Source organism: Stegastes partitus, unplaced genomic scaffold, assembly GCF_000690725.1.
Source record: "Stegastes partitus isolate 25-593 unplaced genomic scaffold, Stegastes_partitus-1.0.2 Scaffold931, whole genome shotgun sequence".
NCBI lineage: Eukaryota > Metazoa > Chordata > Actinopteri > Pomacentridae > Stegastes > Stegastes partitus.
The window spans coordinates 85,969-106,224 of record NW_007578662.1 but is presented as its reverse complement, the minus strand read 5'-3'; the positions used below and the strand labels follow the sequence as shown (position 1 = coordinate 106,224).

The 20,256-nt window shown below is 40.8% G+C and overlaps 1 protein-coding gene across 1 annotated transcript in view; it reads right to left on the bottom strand.

Annotated features, from left to right (window-relative positions):
* LOC103366332 (integrin alpha-5-like) overlaps positions 1-20,159 on the bottom strand; it is a 47,124-nt gene extending 26,965 nt beyond the window's left edge. Inside the window, exons 1-12 of the mRNA XM_008294030.1 lie at positions 19,771-20,159; positions 9,396-9,514; positions 7,404-7,504; positions 6,135-6,258; positions 5,913-5,974; positions 5,687-5,732; positions 5,404-5,529; positions 4,139-4,183; positions 3,953-3,996; positions 3,749-3,805; positions 1,398-1,450; positions 212-420 (exon numbers count right to left, since the gene is read on the bottom strand). Of these exons, the coding sequence (XP_008292252.1) occupies positions 212-420; positions 1,398-1,450; positions 3,749-3,805; positions 3,953-3,996; positions 4,139-4,183; positions 5,404-5,529; positions 5,687-5,732; positions 5,913-5,974; positions 6,135-6,258; positions 7,404-7,504; positions 9,396-9,514; positions 19,771-19,976 (1,192 nt within the window). The 5' untranslated portion in view covers positions 19,977-20,159. The remainder of the gene's footprint in view (positions 1-211; positions 421-1,397; positions 1,451-3,748; positions 3,806-3,952; positions 3,997-4,138; positions 4,184-5,403; positions 5,530-5,686; positions 5,733-5,912; positions 5,975-6,134; positions 6,259-7,403; positions 7,505-9,395; positions 9,515-19,770) is intronic.
* Positions 20,160-20,256: the final 97 nt, after the last annotated feature.

The window sequence follows — 20,256 nt, the reverse complement described above, 5'->3', positions numbered from 1 at the left end:
AACAACTAATTACAAACAAATTCATCAGAAAAAGGAACACTTGAACAAACGTCCATGTGATTAAAAGTGTACCTGAAATCACATTTGGGAAAACATTTATCTGAGGTGTGCCAAAAAAAAACTACACCCAGCAGTCGAGACATCTAAACTTTGTCTATCTTTAATAAAAAGACAGTCTATCTTTAATACACAAAGTACGGAGGACAGTTACCATTGAATCCGTCCAGGTTGAGATCACCCAGCGGAGCCAGGGAGGTGCCGAATCGGCTGAAGGCCTGCTTACCCAGCAGGTGGGACTGGGTCGGCTCCAGCAGCAGAGGGCCCGTCTGGAGGTAAACGTACACTTTACCCAGCTCCTCCAGACGCCCGTTAGACCCTCGACGCATGAACATCGGCGCTCCTACCACCAGATCATCCAGACTGGGGACAACAAGAAAGCCAGGAGACGAATAATGAGGAGTGGGAGGGAGGACGGGGTACAATAGAGATAATTCAGACAGTGAAGGAAAACCTCTCCTATCTGGGATTGCCAATTTCGGAGCAGTTACATAGATTCATCCAATCATAGGTGATTTGGGGTGATTTAACAATGCACTTTGTGTAAAACCACACTGATCATTAGCTGCTGTGCGTCTGGATTTCTGCTTCAGCATTTCCAAAGGCTGTAATTGAGGTATAATTTGTTCATTTAACTCTTACTACCACAGGCCCTTGTGCTCTTTTTCTAACATCACTAAATTACAGTAGCTCAAGACGCCCTGACTGCCATTTCGATGTGGCTTTACGTAACAATTTGGTAGGGAAAATCCTCTTATTCCACACCGCGTGTACAGTACGTTGAGTCATCAAGTTGGAATTGGTTAACTCTGAGTCTCACATCATTGGTGAAAGGGGGGGAAAGTACAGATGACCGTTGAGTCATTAAGGAAAAGTGGTTATTTTTTTAAAGAAAGATGTGGGCGTTAGACTAACAAAAATGGCTAAAAATAACGTGTCTTTATTTAACCTTACAGATTATAGATTGATAGCGATATAATATACAATACAGGCTAAATAACAGAATGATAAATAGTACTTTTTAAGGGTTTCACTGAAATTTTAAAAGCAAAAATGAAAAAAAAAGGGGGCAGGTCGTGCCAGGGTTGAGGAAATGAGATTTGCAAAAGGAGAACTTTACACAAAGAGAAACTGAACATGGAAGAAGGACATTGAACCAGTGTGGGAAACATCCAAGAAGTCACACTACTGACCTCTGTTTCAGTGAACTCAACCCACACTTTTAGTTTCTTGTCTTAGCTCATATCGTCTCCCTTTGCTCTGATGTCGCCCATTTTAATCTCCCCGTCACTACTTTTTTTTTTGCCACCATCTGAGTCACCGTGACTCCTTCCACTTACCCGTCCTTGTTGATGTCGGTGGCTGCCACTGCGTAGCCAAAGTAGGACCCCATCTGGAACACATTACAAACAGGACCCAGTTAGCCTGTAATCACACCACAGTGCACAGATCCCTTTCTTTTCTTTCATTTTCTCCCTCCGTGTCCTTTTTATCTTTTGCACCCTCCTTCTCCATCCCCAGAAGCTTTCCTCTTCAATCTCTCAATCCCACAATCCCCCGGGGTCTCCTCTTCTCCCTTTTCCTGGAGCCCAGCGTTAGAGCTTCTGTGAGCTCGAGCTGAGGTAGGGGGTCTAAGGATTGGGGACTTGAACTCCTTTAAAACTCACTCATGGGACTTGGGTTTTTCCGGTTTCATTTCATACCACGTATGATAAATTAGGGTCAAGTTACATCCTCGGTTCTCTCTCACTTCCAAGTGATTTGCAGTGTAGCTTTACGGAAGCAGGTCTGGAGACCTTTGTGAAAAGCAAGACTGAATATTAGGTTTGTCTTCTGGTATCACACACATGCAAAACAGCTCGTATCGACATAAATCAAACAACACGATACCCTGGTCACACTGTTTTGCCTTACAGAGAAATATGAGCAACACTTCCTGCAGACCTGAAGTACCGGGAATGTTCATCAGAAGTGTGGTGAGGTGAGACGAGACCAACAAATGAGGAGAAGTTGATGGATATACAGTAGAGCATGGACAGAACATGGACTGTTAAGTCAAACAACAGCGCTGCATATCATGGGTTTCAGTTCCCTGGGTTTGTCCAAGATTCCACTTCATTTAATGACAAATTTTGTGGTTTCGCTCCCCAAACTAACAGGGCCTCCCGCACAAAGAGCCTCTGGTGTGTTTTTGCAGCTGACTTTTGACAGTCCGAGCACCCACGGAGAGCAGAGCATCATTTATATAGAAGTTGACCTCAGATCACTCTCACTGTGACTTGACAGTTTACTCCTCCACTCTGAGACTGTCACCTCTGAGCTGCCACTGATGATCTCCCTCATTGAAAACACACACATACACGCTAAGAAGTATGTTTTCCAATGCGTGTCACATGTTCTGACATCTTGCACAGTGGTGATGTAGTAGGTACGTCACGTATCAAAGGATAGTTTCACATCTTTTAAATTTGTCTTAAAACAAAACTCACATGCTTGTTTGTGTACTTAAAGAGTCTGATTTCAGTGTGAGTGATGGTGGACAAAATCCACAGTCCTCATTCTGCGTAAAAGTACATTCCAGAGCTAATATAAAGTACAAGCAGTCTGGGTTAGAACAAACCAAGGGAGTGTCTTCCAGAGGAAACAGTAAATGTGTTTCCATCCACCTATTTTTATGTACATTTTTAATGAAGGCGTGGAAATGCCATAAATTTAAAAAAAAAAAAAAGAACTTTAAATATCACAAGTCAGTTTATATGCATGGCTGAGCTAGACAATGTGTAACAGAGCCACAATTAGACAATGAATCACGACGTACACAGAGCATGTGACTAATTTTTTGCTCAAGGTTGCTCTTCCTTGAAGACACTAAAGTATTTCCATCACATGGGCATTAAATATCTTCTTTTTTTTTCATTGATTTTATGTTAAAAAATATGTTAAATGTAAACAGAAACTTTATTAACTGTGTGTGGAAGTCCAAAGATGAAATTTCATTCTGAAAACACCAACTTTGAAAGAGACTCACTTTATTTGACAAAGTCAGACTCGTATTCGTTTCAACTAAACTGTGGAAAGCAGTTTTATACAAAAGAGGACTGTGGATCAAAACCATTTTTGATAGGGACTGCTTTGTAGCCAGTATTGACAGAAGAAGCAATTACAGCTTCTTAATGTACAATTCACATGTTAACACTGTTTAAACTGAATCTGCTACTTAGCCTGCAGTGGGAAGTTAAGCTGATGGTCAGTAGGAAACAATTTCTACATTTCATGATGCACAGCAGTGATGAGTAATTATATCTTCTCATAAGAAAATTTCCCAAAATACTGCTGGCTGCCCTTCTGAGTTCATGACATTTAGGTGGAAAAATGATTCATGCATCAGTGTTATTTTTAGGAATGTAACTAAAAACAAAGATAGCATCTGACACAATATCATCACTCTTCCCATTCAAAGAGCACACGTTTAATCAGCGCAGGGACAAACACTGTCTTGGTGTCTGCTGGGGTTTTATGAGCTGTGCATACTGTAAGCTGGACCTCTGACCCTGGTATAGGCCTGCTCTCCACAGGGCAAATTCCTTCATCTCCAAACCTGTTTTGCACATGCCACTTTAAATGTGTACCCACATATGAAAAGAGGGGCCAGGCTAAAGAACAGACAATCTCCAGCCAGATGTGCACATACCTGCTCCCCCGTCAAGTTGAGCAGAGGCGTCAGATCCCTTCCACTCAATATGGACACCTACGATGACACAGACGAGCGCTGTTAGTGATTATAAATTGTGTGTCCCAAAATGCATCATGATATCGGATTGTTCAAAAGAAGTTTATTCATTTGTAGGATTTTTATCAAACAAAGGTATAAAATGAAAATGTGGGCACTCCTTACTAAACCATACAGCATGAGTCCTTTTGGAACTCCCGTGATGAAATCTGTAGAAAGAAAAAGGAAGAGGCAAAAACAGAATTATCAGATTTCCTAATGTTCCTGCTTCCTGAACGACTAAATAATCCCTTTCCGTTACAACACAAACATGTGTGTGTCAGATCTCTGTACTGTAAATATGACCCTCACCTTCCTCATCATCCCCATTGAATTCCCCACCAGCCACAGAGTAACCTGCAAGAGAGATGGAGAGGAAAGACACAAAGGGGGAAAGAGAGAATATCAGATGAATGTTTAGCAACTTTATGCAACTTCTTCTGGCGCTACAATAGACTTTATGTGCCTTTTTTTCCACATATGAAGCACTGCTCTCCTTTACCTGGCAGCAACACACACCAATACCCAGAAAATATTATGAAACAAAACACAAAATATTACAGGAAATTAGCAAAAACAGCTACAATCTGCCCACAAGATTAGGACATCTCATGAGTCATGTGTATAGTCATATTTTGGCCTGGCAACAGAACCAGAGGAAAGGTTCTCAGACTTAAAATCAACAGCAAATTTACTGCAGTTATTTTTTAGTTTTCTGTGTACAAAGTTGACAATTTGGCATTAGGGTGGTGTCAGTGGAGAGTAAATGAACCATCCAAGTCATGCTCTGGGGAGCGTGGATGTGAGAAGTGAGAAGTGAGGCGCTGCAGGTTGGATATTAATAGATTTGGTCCAGACAAAGCATAAGAGGTAAGGGTCAAGGGGTTCACTAAAAACATTCAGATCCTGCTGGGACCATGCAAATCCACAGCAGAGGTACTGAAATCCAATGACACATTTTCAAAAGGAAAATGTGAACCTCATGGTGATGCCACATGAAAGGATAAGCCTTTAGGTAATATTCTCTGAGAACCATGAGTACTCATACCAAATGAGATATGCTGCTCTGGACCAAACTGACAGACTTAGATTTTGAGCTGTATATGGAGCTATAGCAGTGCAAATATATGGACAGCAGCAGCGTCAGAGTTAGTATAGTATGCATACATAAAGACATCCATCCATTATCTATACACCGCTTAATCCTCACTAGGTTCATGGGGGGCTGGAGCCTATCCCAGCTGACTTAGGGTGAAGGCAGGGGACACCCTGGACAGGTCACCAGTCTATCACAGGGCTACACTTAGAGACAGACAACCAAGCACACTCACATTCACACCTACGGACAATTTAGAATCACCAATTAACCTCAACATGTTTTTGGACTGTGTGGGAGGAAGCTGGAGAACCCGGAGAGAACCCACACTGCACGGGGAGAACATGCAAACTCCACGCGGAAAGATCCCGGAAAGAACTGGCGACCTTCTTGGTGCGAGGCAACAGTGCTACCAACTGTGCCACCTTGCAGTCCTTCATAAAGACAACAATACTAATTTTAATCATTCTGCTTGGCTCACCCAGGTAACTGTCATCATAGGTTCCCTGCACCTGTCGTGTCTGAATCTGCCCGGCGACCGACAGCAGAAAGTAGGCAGGATAGTAAGCCTTCACAATCTCCTCTGTGGTGGCTGAGATCAGCTGACCTGCAGGACGGGAGGGTAACACAGGGTCAAAAGACACGTGACTTTTGAACTCCACATGACGGATTGATTTTCTGATTCTGTCAAAGGAAAACACAACAAAAACACTGGAAAATATCTCGTAAAAAATCCATGCTCCTCCACATTCCTGCGAGCTCACCTTGCCAGTAAAAGCTGCCTGGTCCTCCAAGCACAACCCTCCCATCCTGTAACACACACAACAGTAGCCAGAGTTGAGGAATCTGTGTGTCACCAGTTTATTCATGATCAAACAAACTCTGCAGGTCCGATGTACACAGTGTAATCTCCACTGTTTACATCAAGCAACACAGAGGAACAGTGATTACGTAAAAACCAGCAAACAGTCCAACAAATATTTCTCTTACCTTGGTGAAGTCGGCACTAAATCCCCCCTGACAGTAGCCCTGTCCAGCAGGTCCATGTCTTTCTGCAGAAAGTAGCACCAAAACATCGGAAACATCAATAAATTTTCAGTTTCATGAAAACAGCCACACATTAGCTGTACTGACTTGGTGGTAGCGGTGTGTATCGGACATTACTGCAGCTTTTCAGTCCTCTAGAGGCTGGTTGTTATTGCAGGAGCTCACCTGTTCGGCACGGTGCGTACTCCACAAATGTTTTGAGATTGTCTACAGAGAGGTAGCAAGTTCCTGTAACATCGGCAAAGGGTGTGTCGTGTTCGGTCCTCCAATAATATCTGGGAGCGCAAGCCTGGAAAGCACAGGAAGAAGCCTCAATGAATTAACTTAGTTTTCTAGCTGAGAAATGTTCAAAAAAAGACCCTAAACTCCAACGTCAAACACTGATGTCGCAATCAAACTAGGCTCCACAACTAGATAGAAGATCTGTCCATGTTTCTAAATCATCACAGCAAGTCTTTTTTGGTCGAAACCAAAACTACAAGTCAGCAGGTCACACTGGTAACTACTATAGAAAACCTCCTTCAATGTAGCATAGTATGAGCCAACAACTAGGAGCCAGACTCAAATGTTTAATAGGCATTAGCCAGTTTTTCGTTTAAGAGTCAGTAATCGTCAAACTTTGTTGTTCCTACCACCAATTAGACGTACCCTGCAACCCAGGAACAATGCTGCTCCTTTATTTCTGTCTGAATTAACAATGGGTATAAACCTTGTATTTGCCTGGGACATGTAAGTTGTTGCGGTTCAACTCGCTGATTATTTGGAATGCACCTATTGCACAAACTGAAAGTTATTTTGCAGGATTCTTGTTTCTGTCATTCTTTGAGACAGTTAAAGGTGAAAACCTGTTTTTAGAGACTTCAAAGCCAGAAAGAAGTCCGAAGTCATGTTTGTAACTGAAAAGAGAATTAGAAGTGACAACTGTTCAAACAATTTCAAAATTCATTTAGGCTTATCTGCTTTTGAGCGAATAAACTAGGCTGTGGAAATATAACTGGAAACAAAACCAATTGTTGCCAACTGCTAAAACCAGAAACAGCTTTAGAACTTATTCCCATCTCCCATGAAACACACAGTTTTTTGTTTTTGAATTCAAAACTACCTTTGACAAGCGTGTAAACTTTTTTTTTTTTTTTTTGCAAAATTCAGGACATTGTTTTAAATTTTGGTGTTTCCATTAACTTTCTAATTACTACTGAGACACTTCAAAATGTATTAAAGACACACTAATGGAAACATGGCTTGTGTCAATAACTTTCTGCAACTTCGTCTGTATCGCACATCAAGTGTCTCCATGAGAAAATCCAAAACTCGTTTCGAACAGTCACATCTGTCGCTTGATTCTTTATAACTTGCGCCAATCAGATATGCTAACAGAAGCTTAATTATAGTGTAATCACACAAACTGACCACCCTTCACATAACTATTCTTACCAGGATGCTGTTGCCATGGGAACGCACAGTAGCTCCAAACCACTGATGGGACTTGAACTCAACCTGAGTGTTCACGTCATTTATATAAAAATACCGGTCACCTGTAAAAACATAGAAATGGGAAAATACATTTAACGTTGGAAGCAGCAGCAGCAGCTTTTACAAATGAAAGATTTACAGTTAACCACGCAATTTAGTTCTCGGAAAGTGGGAAACTTCTGTGATGTCAGGAGGTGCTATTTTAACTCTGATCCCCATGTCATCGGTGTTTGATTTTTGCGCTGTCAGGGCTTCGTTCGAGAGCGTTCCCCACATGTTCTTGGCTTTTTACATGGATATTTTATGGCCGTGTTCCCGGGATCTGCAGTCTTAATCCATCCTCCATGCTACGGCAGACATCAAACAGCTCAAAGGGACTTGGACCTTGTTGTTACTGTAACCCAAACGGCTGTACCTCATTGTCAGGATCTGTTTTAAAAAGAGGCCCGAGCAGTACTGGAGCAGGGAAGAGGGGGGCGGTGTGCTAGAAGCATATGTGTGTGAGACTGCTAAAGGCTTTAATTTTGCAACTTCAGCAGCACCGCACCAAAAATATTCTGCTATAATAATTAATTTGGAAAATTAAGACACTTAAATGTGTAGTGTGATTGCTTTTCCTGCTGCACTGAACTACTTCGCCAACCAGGTGAGCCAGAGTGCATTTATCTCCTAAGGAACACTGTAAAAACAAGCTCCTTGATTGGAAAACCTCCTTACACATAAGCACTAAATAAAAGTTTGTGATCAGATCCTAATTTCTTTCACATGCACTTTTTTCCTCACACAAAAAAAAGTCATATTCAACCTTCTTGTAAAGTCATTTAACAAAAGCTGACGCCTTTAACGTGGCTGAATGAGTACACTTGTCTTCAGTTCCTGTTAAAGCACTAAAAAAATGTAAATCATACTAAAAATGCGGCCGCAACTGTGAGCTTTATGGTGGTATATTTTTTTGATATACGCGCCTGCTGTTTGTAGCCGAGTGGCGACATTAAACTCTCCTGGCTGGAGCTCAGTGGGCCTGTTTGGTTTAAAGGAGCCTGGCCTATGTCCTCAAACACACCATGAATCCGGAGGCCTGCAATGGGAGACTACTGAACGTAAATGTATGAACATGTGTGCGAACATAAGTGTGGTTGTAAATGCTTTTTTTTCCCCCCACCTACACCATATCACATTTCAGAGATAATTTGTGTTTGTAAATATTTTGCATGTGTGTATTTACGTACAGAGTATTTGCACAGACGCAGCTCTGTGTAAACTGCAATTTGATATCAGCACGCAGACGTTTGCGATAAGTTTCACCCTCTGATCCTCAAACGGCGGTCCTTATCACTTCCTGCGTTTTCCGATGGAGGTGATTATTTTCCAGTCCAGGTCCTCTGGGGTCCTTGTCCCCGTAATGACTCTGCGCTAATTAAAAAGCGCTCACAACACCGGGCTCCGAGTCGAGCAGAAAATCAAAGCTCTGTGAAAACACTGCAAACACAGTCCCATGCCCCAAAATGGAGACCTCGACAAGGAGCTGGGGCGGAGGAACGACTCAACCACCATTAAAGCTCAGGAGAGGCATCAAAGGCTGGTTTCATTCAAAACACAGGGAGTCCTGGATTAGGAGAGGTAAGATGGCAGGGAGCCGCACTTCTGACCTCAGGGTCAAGCACAGTGGTGCTTAACTTGGGATGGTACCTATAGTTTCTCCCAGCCGCTTTTATGGCTGGTTTGAGACAGCTCAGAGTTTACTACACAGTCCGGTCTTGACTGTTTAACAGCGCTGTTGGAGAAAGTGACATTTTTATACCCTGGAACAATGTGACTCACCAACTACTGCTGTGATTATGATCTAGGGAAAATTGTCTCCCTTGGATTTGGAATATTGAGCTCAATTTCTCACGTTTTTAATCTGCGTGTGTACCGAGACGCTGTGAATTCAGATTTAACAAGACATCCTACCTTGCTTGTCGAAGTTGATAACGCTGCAGTTCGCTTGTCTCCAAGGGCACAAGAACACAGCTCCTCCTTCGGTGATGTCAGGCTGGCTGGTGTTGGCTTTCGGAGCGCCGATCAAAATACTGCATAGCAGAAAGCAGGAAAGAAAACAAAGTCTTACTGTGAAGAACTGAGGGCAACAAAAGTCCAAAATGACACCCACGTGCATTTGTTTAGACCTATAGCCATTTAAATTGGTCTTTTTTGAAAATAAATGGGGTGGAGAGGTCAATGGAGAGCCAGTGATTGGTTGGATGCCTACAACTTTTCCCAACATATGCCTTTAATTTGTCAAAATAAATACTTTCTTTTCTCTTTTGCCGTGAAAACACAGGATTGGTATCAATATCATCTGCTAGCTCAAGAAAGTAAATAGGTGTATTTCCCAAAATGTTAAAGTATTCCTTTAATCACAACTAAAATCATGACAAAGAGGAAGCCAAACGATGTTAGTCTGCACTGAATACAAGCTTCAAACACAACTGAGAAGCAACACTAAGTGCAACCATAAAGGAGGCCGGAGAGGTTGTATCTTCACATGGTTCTGTTTATGGGGGCTTGTAAGGTTCAGCACAACAGTTTCATACGGTAATATAAAGAACATTTAAAGAGCAATTTGTAGCTATTAGCTCAGTGACTATATTCTCGCAAATCCCTGTTATTACCATTGGTTGTTACAGCAGATGTTAGATACAGTAAAAAAAAAAAAACAACAACAAAACATTACGTCATGCATTGCTAAACATAAATCTATGCTCAAAAATGCAATTTGTACAAGCCATAATGGTTCCTCAGTCTTGTCGTGTCGTCGGATCATTTTGTGTCTTATTTTGGGTTCCAGGTTCAGACTGCAGTAAGACGGTCACTGTGTCAGAACATGCAATTATAGCCGTAAATTTCTTGCTGTGTTTTGGCCGAGACACTTGACAGACTGCACTTTGGTCCTCAACCAATCACAGCTTGTCAACCGGCACAGGGGCAGAGTTAAACGGTGGCCTGGGGTGGCCTTGCCCACTACAGACGAAAGTCTGCTTACGCCACACAACCAGTGGTTAAGTGTGTCACTACACGCATACTGGAGTCACATCCTGGAACTGCTATTTTTCTGGCAGAACTTTTTGGCAAAACCATTTCTCTCATAGAGATGCACATAAACAGCATAACCACCTCCTGTTCAGTCACATACAACCATCCATTCATTATCTATACACCGCTTAATTCTCACTAGGGTCGCAGGAGGGCTGGAGCCTATCCCAGTTGACTTCGGGTGAAGGCAGGTCGACAGTCCATCACAGGGCTACACTTAGAGACAGACAACCAAGCACACTCACATTCACACTTACGGACAATTTAGAATCACCAATTAACCTCAACATGTTTTTGGACTTGTAGGAGGAAGCTGAAGAACCCGGAGAGAACCCACGCTGCACGGGGAGAACATGCAAACTCCATACAGAAAGATGACGTGAACCAGCGACCTTCTTGCAACAGTGATAACCAACTGCGCCACCTTGCAGCCCCACATACAACCAAAACATATTTACACTGATTTTGTAGCAATTCAAGCATGTCACATTACTGTCACTGAAAACTGTGCAGACATTATACAAGTGCAATGTGCTGGTTCATGCTTTTATTCATTAAAGTGTGTATTATTTAGGTTTAGCTGTGGATTAAGTTGGGGTTCTCCTACAGACTCCTAAAGACTGAAGAGATGAAACCTACTTTGAATAACTCTGGACACAATGAGTACAAACTACAGAATGATGAAAGACTGACCCAGAACCTGCAGCCAAAAGAAAGAAACTAAAGGCTGGATGGACACAGTGTGATGGTAGGAGGTGTCCTGAGCATCAAGTTCCATCAACAATTAAAAACACAACCTAAGCAACCAGGTTTTAATCAATGCAGGGTTACATAAAAAAGCTTATTATACCATATATGAGTCCTTATGTACTGTCTACATGGCAGTATTGTCTACATAAGGAAATGACAAGAGTGAGAAACAAACAGAAACGACTATTTAACTTAACGAGACATTGTGCTTCTCCATTGTGAGTAATGGTTTCAACCTGGACACCCCTTTAAAAGTTGTCTGGCTCTGTCACTGAACCTGCTGGTAACTGCTGCAAACAAGAATATACAGAAAAAATGTGTAAATACTAAACAACAGAAATGACCATAGACCCATTTGCGAGTCGCACAAAGGCGACAGAATGGGCTGTCTATCCTTTAGCTTGTCCTTTACTTTCCAAAGCTGTGTGCAGAGGAGTACTTGGTTCTGTTTCTGCTTCTAGCTTCTTGTCTTCTTGTCGGGACAAAATCAGTCACAGGTTCGGCCTTGATTTTTGATGCACTGCTCAGGACAAAATGATTAACTGTCATACCAGACATTCACTCGGGGTCCACACACCCTATATCTTTAAGGTCAGGCTGTTTTAGTACCCAGCATTACACTGTTAGTAAGCTGGTATTTCAATAGAACTCCTAATGGACAGAGACTTTCTTTAAAGTAGAACTTCTACCTGTATTCAATGATTTGTTGGCAACTAAGGGGCAGCACAGCAAGCTATAAATCCACCGCTGGCATACTGTCACCTCTTAAAGCTAATATAGCAAATGTATTTGTAGTCTATGAACACAACCATCCAGAACAACATTAGCATTCACACAATAGATGTGAGTCCAGTATTTACTCTCTTTCAAGCTCGTTTTCGGTCTCTTGGACCAAATCCTTGGCTGCTGAATGCTTCACTGTGTTCACCAACTAGTTGCTAATTTTGTCTGTCAGCTGTTTAGTGTTAAGCAGGTAGCGTAGAGCGGGTTTATCGCAGGGAAAACAACAACCCGCTGCTGCTGGAAACAATACTGATGAGAACGGTAAAAGTGAGCCAAAAGAAATGCAGCCAAGTACCACAAAATAAAACTATTAGCTGTAAGATGCAAAAGAAAAAAAAAAATAGGGGTGGCTGCAGAGCTGAGTAATAAATCTCAGTAAGTTTCAACCCCTTTCACATTACACATAAATATCATGTGCTCTGTTTATATAAAAATGTCGACTGTGCAGCTTTAAGGTGAGCCTGCTGCTGCTACGACCACAACACTTGTTATACTGAGCCTTTATGAAATCTAACTGCTAAGTGACATGCAAAAGCGCAATCATTGCAGCTCTTTTTAGCTTAATGAATGGCAATCATGCGTCTGACTTTAGCGTTTAGTTATGGTTATCGCCTTTGTTTACAGCATCAAGACAAAGAAAGATCATTTGGTGTTTTTCTTACAGTGATGACCGACTATTTTACAGGAACTGCAGCTTTATTTAGTACACAAGCATGTGCCACATCCGATGCATTATTGCCATGCGGGCTCACTTTCTGCAGGAAGATAGTTTTAAACATTTCATCCCTTATCGCAAGAAAGTTTCAGACGTGTAGAAAGTGTGAGACTAAACAAGAAGTATCTGGAGCTGATTTAGCATATTTTCACTAAATGACTGGAAATGAATGACAGGACACACGAGAGCAAAACAGCAAAACACATGCTGCAGCAGAATGTTGTTTCTGCTTTTGTTTGCATGTATGAATATCAAGAAAAAATACACATGAGCGTGTATTACAGGCCAGTTGTGCTTTCAGACAGCCCAGCTTAGAGAGGCCTGGCTCAGAGCAAATGGCACAACTTAAGACACTGGTGACTGATGACATTAGCAGAGATCAGACAGACTCTGTACTCCCACCATCCCCCAAAACGTCTGGAGAGCACAAGAGGAATATTTACATGGCTGGTTAAGCTTTCCTTATAAACTGCTCACTCCACAGCCACTACGGGGACCAAACTGCAGGCTTTCAATAACCCTCTTTCATGTACCTACTTTCAACTAGGTGCATGACTTTTAGCTGCTCACCACCTTCTGTGATCTCCGTGGAGCTGCGGCATATACCTCCGAGTCAATTAAAACCCCTCAGAATGAAAACTTAACAGTCACCAATAGCCTCCTTAACAATGTAATGTGTTTAAATGGGGATAATGGGACAATGCTGGAACCTGAAAACAGGATTCCTTTCCTGTAACTCATGTTCAACAGGAACATCTGTGAACATGGAAGTGGTTTGGAGGCATGGTGAGGTCAAAGATGCAACATATAATTTATGTTAAAAGATTTATGAGCGCCACCGGATTCATTTCCATGGTAGCTGTTACCAAATTAACTGTCCATATGCATCTTAACTTACTTACAACATGTTCTACACACAAGATTATGTTTCTCTAAAAAGCACTAAATAGTTTTATTACATCAGGCCTCTAAAATTATTCAACTTATGTCCTTTAAGAAAGAACAATGACTTGTTAATCGCATATAGTCACTATAAACACGTCTTAACAGGTTGCATGTAGACGTTGCTTTATTTTAAGGGACACAAGCCAAAAGATGCAGATGTTTCACCGTATGATGGTATAATACTTTTAGCAGTGAATATATGTTCACTGGAAACAGCAAACAGTCTGTATCTTAGCTAATCCTGTTCAAATTTCTCAAGCGTTTATCTGGGTTGTCATAATAAACAGGACCCAGAGAGCTCCAAAACAAATACCTGCTTTACATTTTACCATACAAATATACTCATTAAACTCATACATAGTGTGTTTTCTTTGCTGTTGTCTCAATCATGAGATCATGAGTGGGTCTCTGAGTATTAGTAGGCAGGAAAAGCAAAGCAGTTGAGATAGATGTAGTACAGTGAACTAAAATACAAGCTGCAGGAAATCTTCCATTCCTGCTGATCTGAACGTTTGCTCAACACTGATATCTGGAAAGGTAATTTCTCTGCTGGCAGATAAGGCCTGCACGAAACCTGCAGTGCTGCTGAATTGCGCCTTTGGTGTCCTTTAGTGTAGCGTCATAGACGGCAAACAGAAGAAGTTCAGTGACATCAGGTCATTGGATTTCAATACCCATTAACTATTCTGCACAACATACACATTCTAAGCTGGCTGTCGGTATGTGGCGTGTTAGAAGTTGACAAAATCAGACGCATTTCAAAGCAACCAGTCCAAGCATCCACAACTAAATGCAGACTTTTACAATGCTAGCATGTTGATGAGCTACTTCATTACTATGAATGTCTGCATTAAATTTCAAACCATTCTGTTCTCACATTCTGAAGACTTTTGGAGATATTTCAGTAAAAAACACAAATATCAACCACAAGGTTAGAACCCAACACTGGGTTCTAAAATCATTTATTGAACTTGTTGTTTCTTGTTTGCTTAATGTACACGAGTTTTGCGAATTTCTAGTTCATTGAACTTAAAATGTATATTTTGTATATTTTTCAGACCACTTTTAAACTTAAAACATGAATTCTTATAACTTGAGCCATTTCTACTTTTACCTCATACAGTGAGTTAAATGAATAACTGAGAGTTCACTCAACTCACGAATTTACATTTATGAGAAGTAAAACTTGCATATAAGCAGCTTCCAGGTTGTATTGTTTCAGGGTTAAACGTCCCAGAGACTCTTGTTGTTTGTAGTTTGACAAGAAAGACACAGTAGAAACTTGCTGTGTTACTTTAATACATGTTAAATTAATTTATGGTTGTTTCTTTTCATAATAATCAAAGGAAATATCACATTATAACTGGGAGCAATTTCACAGGCTGTCTTTGTGTTGACTGATCAAAAATAGCTTCAACAACTACCCCTGAAAGTTATCAATGCTAAATAAAGAAAAAACTCATTAAACTTAGCAAAAGGAAAGAAAGTCAGCCTGTAGTCTGTAGTTTGTCTATGTGACTAGTTGATTCAACCTAAAATCTTAAGTTCATCGAACCGGTTTACTTAAACTGAGTTTGACCCAGTTAGTTTTACACTTTTAAAACTCACAAGATGACTTTGAACTAATTAATTCACTAACTAATCAGCACAGTGTGATGAACTTACATTTTTTAAGGCAGCAGCAGGGGAACTAAACTTTCTAAACTGAGTGAACCTGTGATGATTTACAGTGAAGGGATCACCAAAGTAAATAGGAGTCATCCTGTGGAGCCATTCCTAGAGTCATGTCACATGGCTGAAAAGTGCACAGTTGCACAACGCAGTGCACAGATGAAAACCTACTTAAGATTAGAAGCAATTCAAATGTGTAAAGTGCATTTACTTGTAAACTAATGTGATTAAGGTCTTGGTAAGCAAACAAAAAAGAGATAAATCTATAGTTTTGTTGTCTTTGGGTGAAGTTTAATTGACAATGTCGATTTGATATCAGCACATATAGTCTATCATTTTCCTGTCACTACAAACGGTAACACACCATCTGTTCATTTTTGTGTGTATTATCAGTGAAAATAGTGCTCTATATTATATAACAGTCAGGGTACTGTACACAATTAGTATTCAGTATGGAATATGGATGCACTTACAGCTCAGTATTAATAGTTGATCCTGATTAATCCTCCCTTATTCCACTGTTTGTCACAGAAAGCACCTTGTCCAGTGTTGAGCCACATACCCCAGAATTTCTCCAATTACTCCTGGAATACTCAAAAAGATGTACGATCATATACTATAGCACCTGATATAAGGAGGAACCAGTCTTCTCACACTTGATGTTTTCCTCCTACATCAGACACATGGACTCCAACATGCCAGTGAAGACAGAGGTGCCATAGTGAGCTACAGGCACAACTCTTTACAAGACTTCCTACATGCTCAGCCCACTAATTGTCAGAATGCATGACAGCGAGCAAAATCAGCAGAAAGAAAATTGAGGAAAGCATCCTTTTCCTGCTGGGTTGTTTACCTACCAGGAAAAAAAAGGAACCACTGGATTCCCATGAAGATGTTCAACAATTGCCAGTACCCATGCATAGGACAAAGTGTGGTATTGATCCGTGTTAGCAGAACTGCTGCCGGGGAAAAAATGAGCTCAGTCTGAGCAAAATCTGTGTGAACTGACATCTCAGTAATTGCACCACAACATGCCCTCTAACCGCCAGAAGCTTAGTTAAGCAAACCCAGAGAATCTTAACCAATTTCCTCACAGGAAAATATCTACAGTCATTAAACCAACATCGCTTTTAGTCCGGGAGCCCAAGAGGATATTAGTTAGGGAAAAAATGAGACACAGAGAGATGATAAAGTGTCAGCGGGATTTGCAGGGCAAACATCTCAGCAATTTAACCTCTTACTTCCAAATGTCAGCTACAGGCCGCTCTCAAGCAGGTTATCACAGGCAGATAAAACAGCTGATATCACTACATTCCTGTCGTCAAAGAGCTTAACGCGGTGATGTAGTACATCCTCTGGAGGTCCACGGCAGCTGTGAACAAGTAGCTGAGAGGGTCTTTAGGCCAGAATGTATTTGACTGTCTTATGAAAAATAATGAAACTGAAAATGATCAGTTTATTCTTATTTCTGTCGGTTTGTTAGCCAGTTAGCACGACTGTGGTATCAGCTCAACCAGCAACACTGTTTTGGAGCGGTAAAAGAAGCAAAAAAGCTAAATAACAAAGACGAAAAGTACTCAAAATGAAAAACAACTAAACCTGACTTCTCCCCCATACTGATGCTTGTTTTGGGAAAAATGTGGTCATATTTTATTAGCTTATCTATTGTTTTAAATGTCAAATCTGTAATGTAAGTTTTTAAAAAAAACATTTAAGAAGTCATGCTCATTGCTTTATGTGTCTACATCTGACTTAAAGCTGTGCTAGCAGCTAGGAGGTTGTTTACACTGAGGCTGCTTGTTAGCTAGCTAACAGTTTGCTCACTGTAACTTTAGAAATAACATGACAATAGCTAATGTGGCACAAGCTACAGGTATGACATGACAACAGTTAGTAAAACAACAGTAGTACAGGTAGACAAGAGCAGTAAAATCAGCTAAATTATTGCAAAATGTCTGTCACTCACCAACATCTGTGTAGAGTTTAGCCATAAGTTAGCTGGCTAATGTTAGCCACCGTAAGGCTAATTAAGTAAGTAGCAGTAAAACCCAGCTTTTGTTGAGCCAGAATGTGTTTATTGCTTAAGAATTCAAATCTCTATCTGTAAGAGGATGAATTTGTTATTTCTTTTTTTGTTTTTAAGGTTATATAGCTTATTATTGAATGGAAGTTTTAAAGGCACTTTACTGTATCACAACAGAGCATGACTGTTTATCTAAAGACTGTAACTACTGACCGACATATTATTAATTTCCTAATTAAAGAACAGTCCTATAAGTTTGTGTTGTGTCCACCAGTTTTAATTATTTCAACTAGCGCAGAATAGAAAACTGAGCTTAAAACACAGTCGTATACAAACTTTCTGCAGCACACATGACCAACTCTATAATACTATGATTGAACATTTTAAAGTGAAATGCATGCTGGGAGCTGTAGTTCACTCCTCTATTGAACCCAGGAGATTATGATGCTAATCAAGGATCTGAATGGAGAATTGGAGGATACTGTGCAAAGTGATACAGTAGCATCCTGCTTTTTCATCTATTTTACTCTAAATGGGACCATAATTTACAAAATTAACAACATACTATATTGAAGGAGACTTAAAACTAGCCATTGAGACCATACACTCATGAAAACAGCTTTTACCGAGGTAACAGATCACGGGAGAATTAGTGTCATTTTCTCATACAATTTGACTTCTATTTGCAGCCAGAGTAGTCGCCCCCTGCTGGTTGTAAGACAGAATGCAAGTTGAAGTTACTTCCACACTCGTGTCACTTAGTCAGCCCATAATGCAGCGCATGATGACCAAAGCCACCTGACCTATGAGCCCAATGACACTTATACCCCCAGCCTACATCTGGTTCATTAGACTACTTCCACACTGGCTTCAGAGGCCACATCCATCTTTTATGTTGTCTGTGGTTTTGAGGGACAGCAGTAACTGTCTCACATCATTGTTACTGGATCATTAATGACAGATCCAGGGTTCATTTTCTCTATTAAATTACTAATTATGTATGATAAATAACCAGACTAAATAACGACACTGACTTCTGCAACTTCTACTGACCAGTTTGTATCTCAAGCCACAAATTTACTGTATTTTCTACATAAAATAACAAATACACTGCCATCTTTGAAGAATACCACACTTATTACTGTTTTGGAGGTCAAAAGACTGATGATCACTCCAGCTGTGACGTTTCCTGTCCAGCTATCTTGATATATATACTTGCATGTTTTGCACATTATGATGGTGTTCAACAATAAAAAATGTTAGATTGTAAAAACAGCGTGTACCAATACACCTTGTAGTTTTTACTATTATTATTGGTTCATGTTGTACCAGCTGAGTGAGGAACCATTTACAGCTATTAGCTTTATTTGGATTAAGAAAACTGAACATTTAGTCATCCACATGCTTTCAAGAGGATGTGATATAAGTATATCTTTAAAAAAAAAAAAACTTAGACAACCAAATTCGTTTTTCAAAGACAGCTGGACATTTATCATTTCCATCTCATGGTTCGTCTAGATGCGACTGATTACTGGATAAACTTCACACCTCATTCATACCCCAAGACACTTCTTAATTGTGAGCGCGTTCTACACTTTTGCTGATCAAGAGAGGAGCCAAAACAGAGAAAGAACATGTTTGGCTTTTTCTCACTCATCAGTTCCTCATGTGTCAAAAAAAGAAAAGAAAAAAAAAACTAGCGGGAAACCCCTCCTGTCCCTTTAAAGTGTATATTCAGAATAAGATTAGCATTTTTCTTACTTTGCTGTAGGTGAAAAAAGCCCTTTCCCTCTCAATTTCTCACACACAGACTGGTGTGTCTGTTTTCAATCATGCTCGGGCTGGAATCCAGTGTGTGACTCTGTGTGTGATTAGGTGTGTGTGTGTGTGTGTGTGTGTGTGTGTGTGTGTGTGTGCGTCAGTGATTGTGTGTGTGTGTAGAGGAGGGAGATGTAAGTGTGTATGAATGATGTAACCTTTACTGCAAACATTTGCACAATATCACTATGAAATATGAAACTGTTTAACCTTAAAATGTTGTATTGAAATGATATTACTTTATTATTTAGTAAAAGTTATTTAAAAAACACATTTAAGCTGCTGTGCAGGCACAAAGAAACATGGATGCATGGACATCATCTGCATTTTAGATAGTCTTGAATACAAAAACTGTTCTTTGGATGAGCAGAAGTGACTTTTTAGAAGTGAATAAGGCAGAATAAAGTAAAAAGATGCCTTAAAACAAACATTTAAGCTCTCTGTAGTACAAGCTGGATTAAAAAAGGACGAGATTTTAAGGCCTCTTTCAATGAAAAGCGCAGTCAGATCACTGAATCACTGCTTGAATCTTATGATGATGACTTTACCTGGATGAGTTGCTGAAGAATTCCACTGAATAACCGAAATAACTCCTCGGAGGTCCCGTGAAAACGACGCGTCTCTCCGCGTCCAGGTTAAAGGCGGCGCACAGCTGGATGAGGAGCACCGCTGCAGGTACTACAGCCGACACGGCGCGCTGACAACGCTTCCCCGCTGACCACCGGGTAGCCGAGAGTCCAGGAACGGTGCCCATCTCTTCTGTTGCGCGTCTTTTCTTTCATTGAATAGCCGCAGCGCAAAACGCATCATCCGTGCTGTTCCTTATGAGGAGGAGGAGGAGGAGGAGTGGGGTGGAGGGGGGTCGTGATCATAAACCTGGTGTCCGGGACGGTAAACTTCAGCTCCAACAGGTCCGGTGAGCTGGTCCAGAGTGGACGGGGAAATGTGAAAGAAAAAGACAGAGGAAGAGGAGAGGGGAGGGAGGGAAAGATTGCAAGCTCATTTGGGGTGGAGCTTTGAATATTACCCGACAG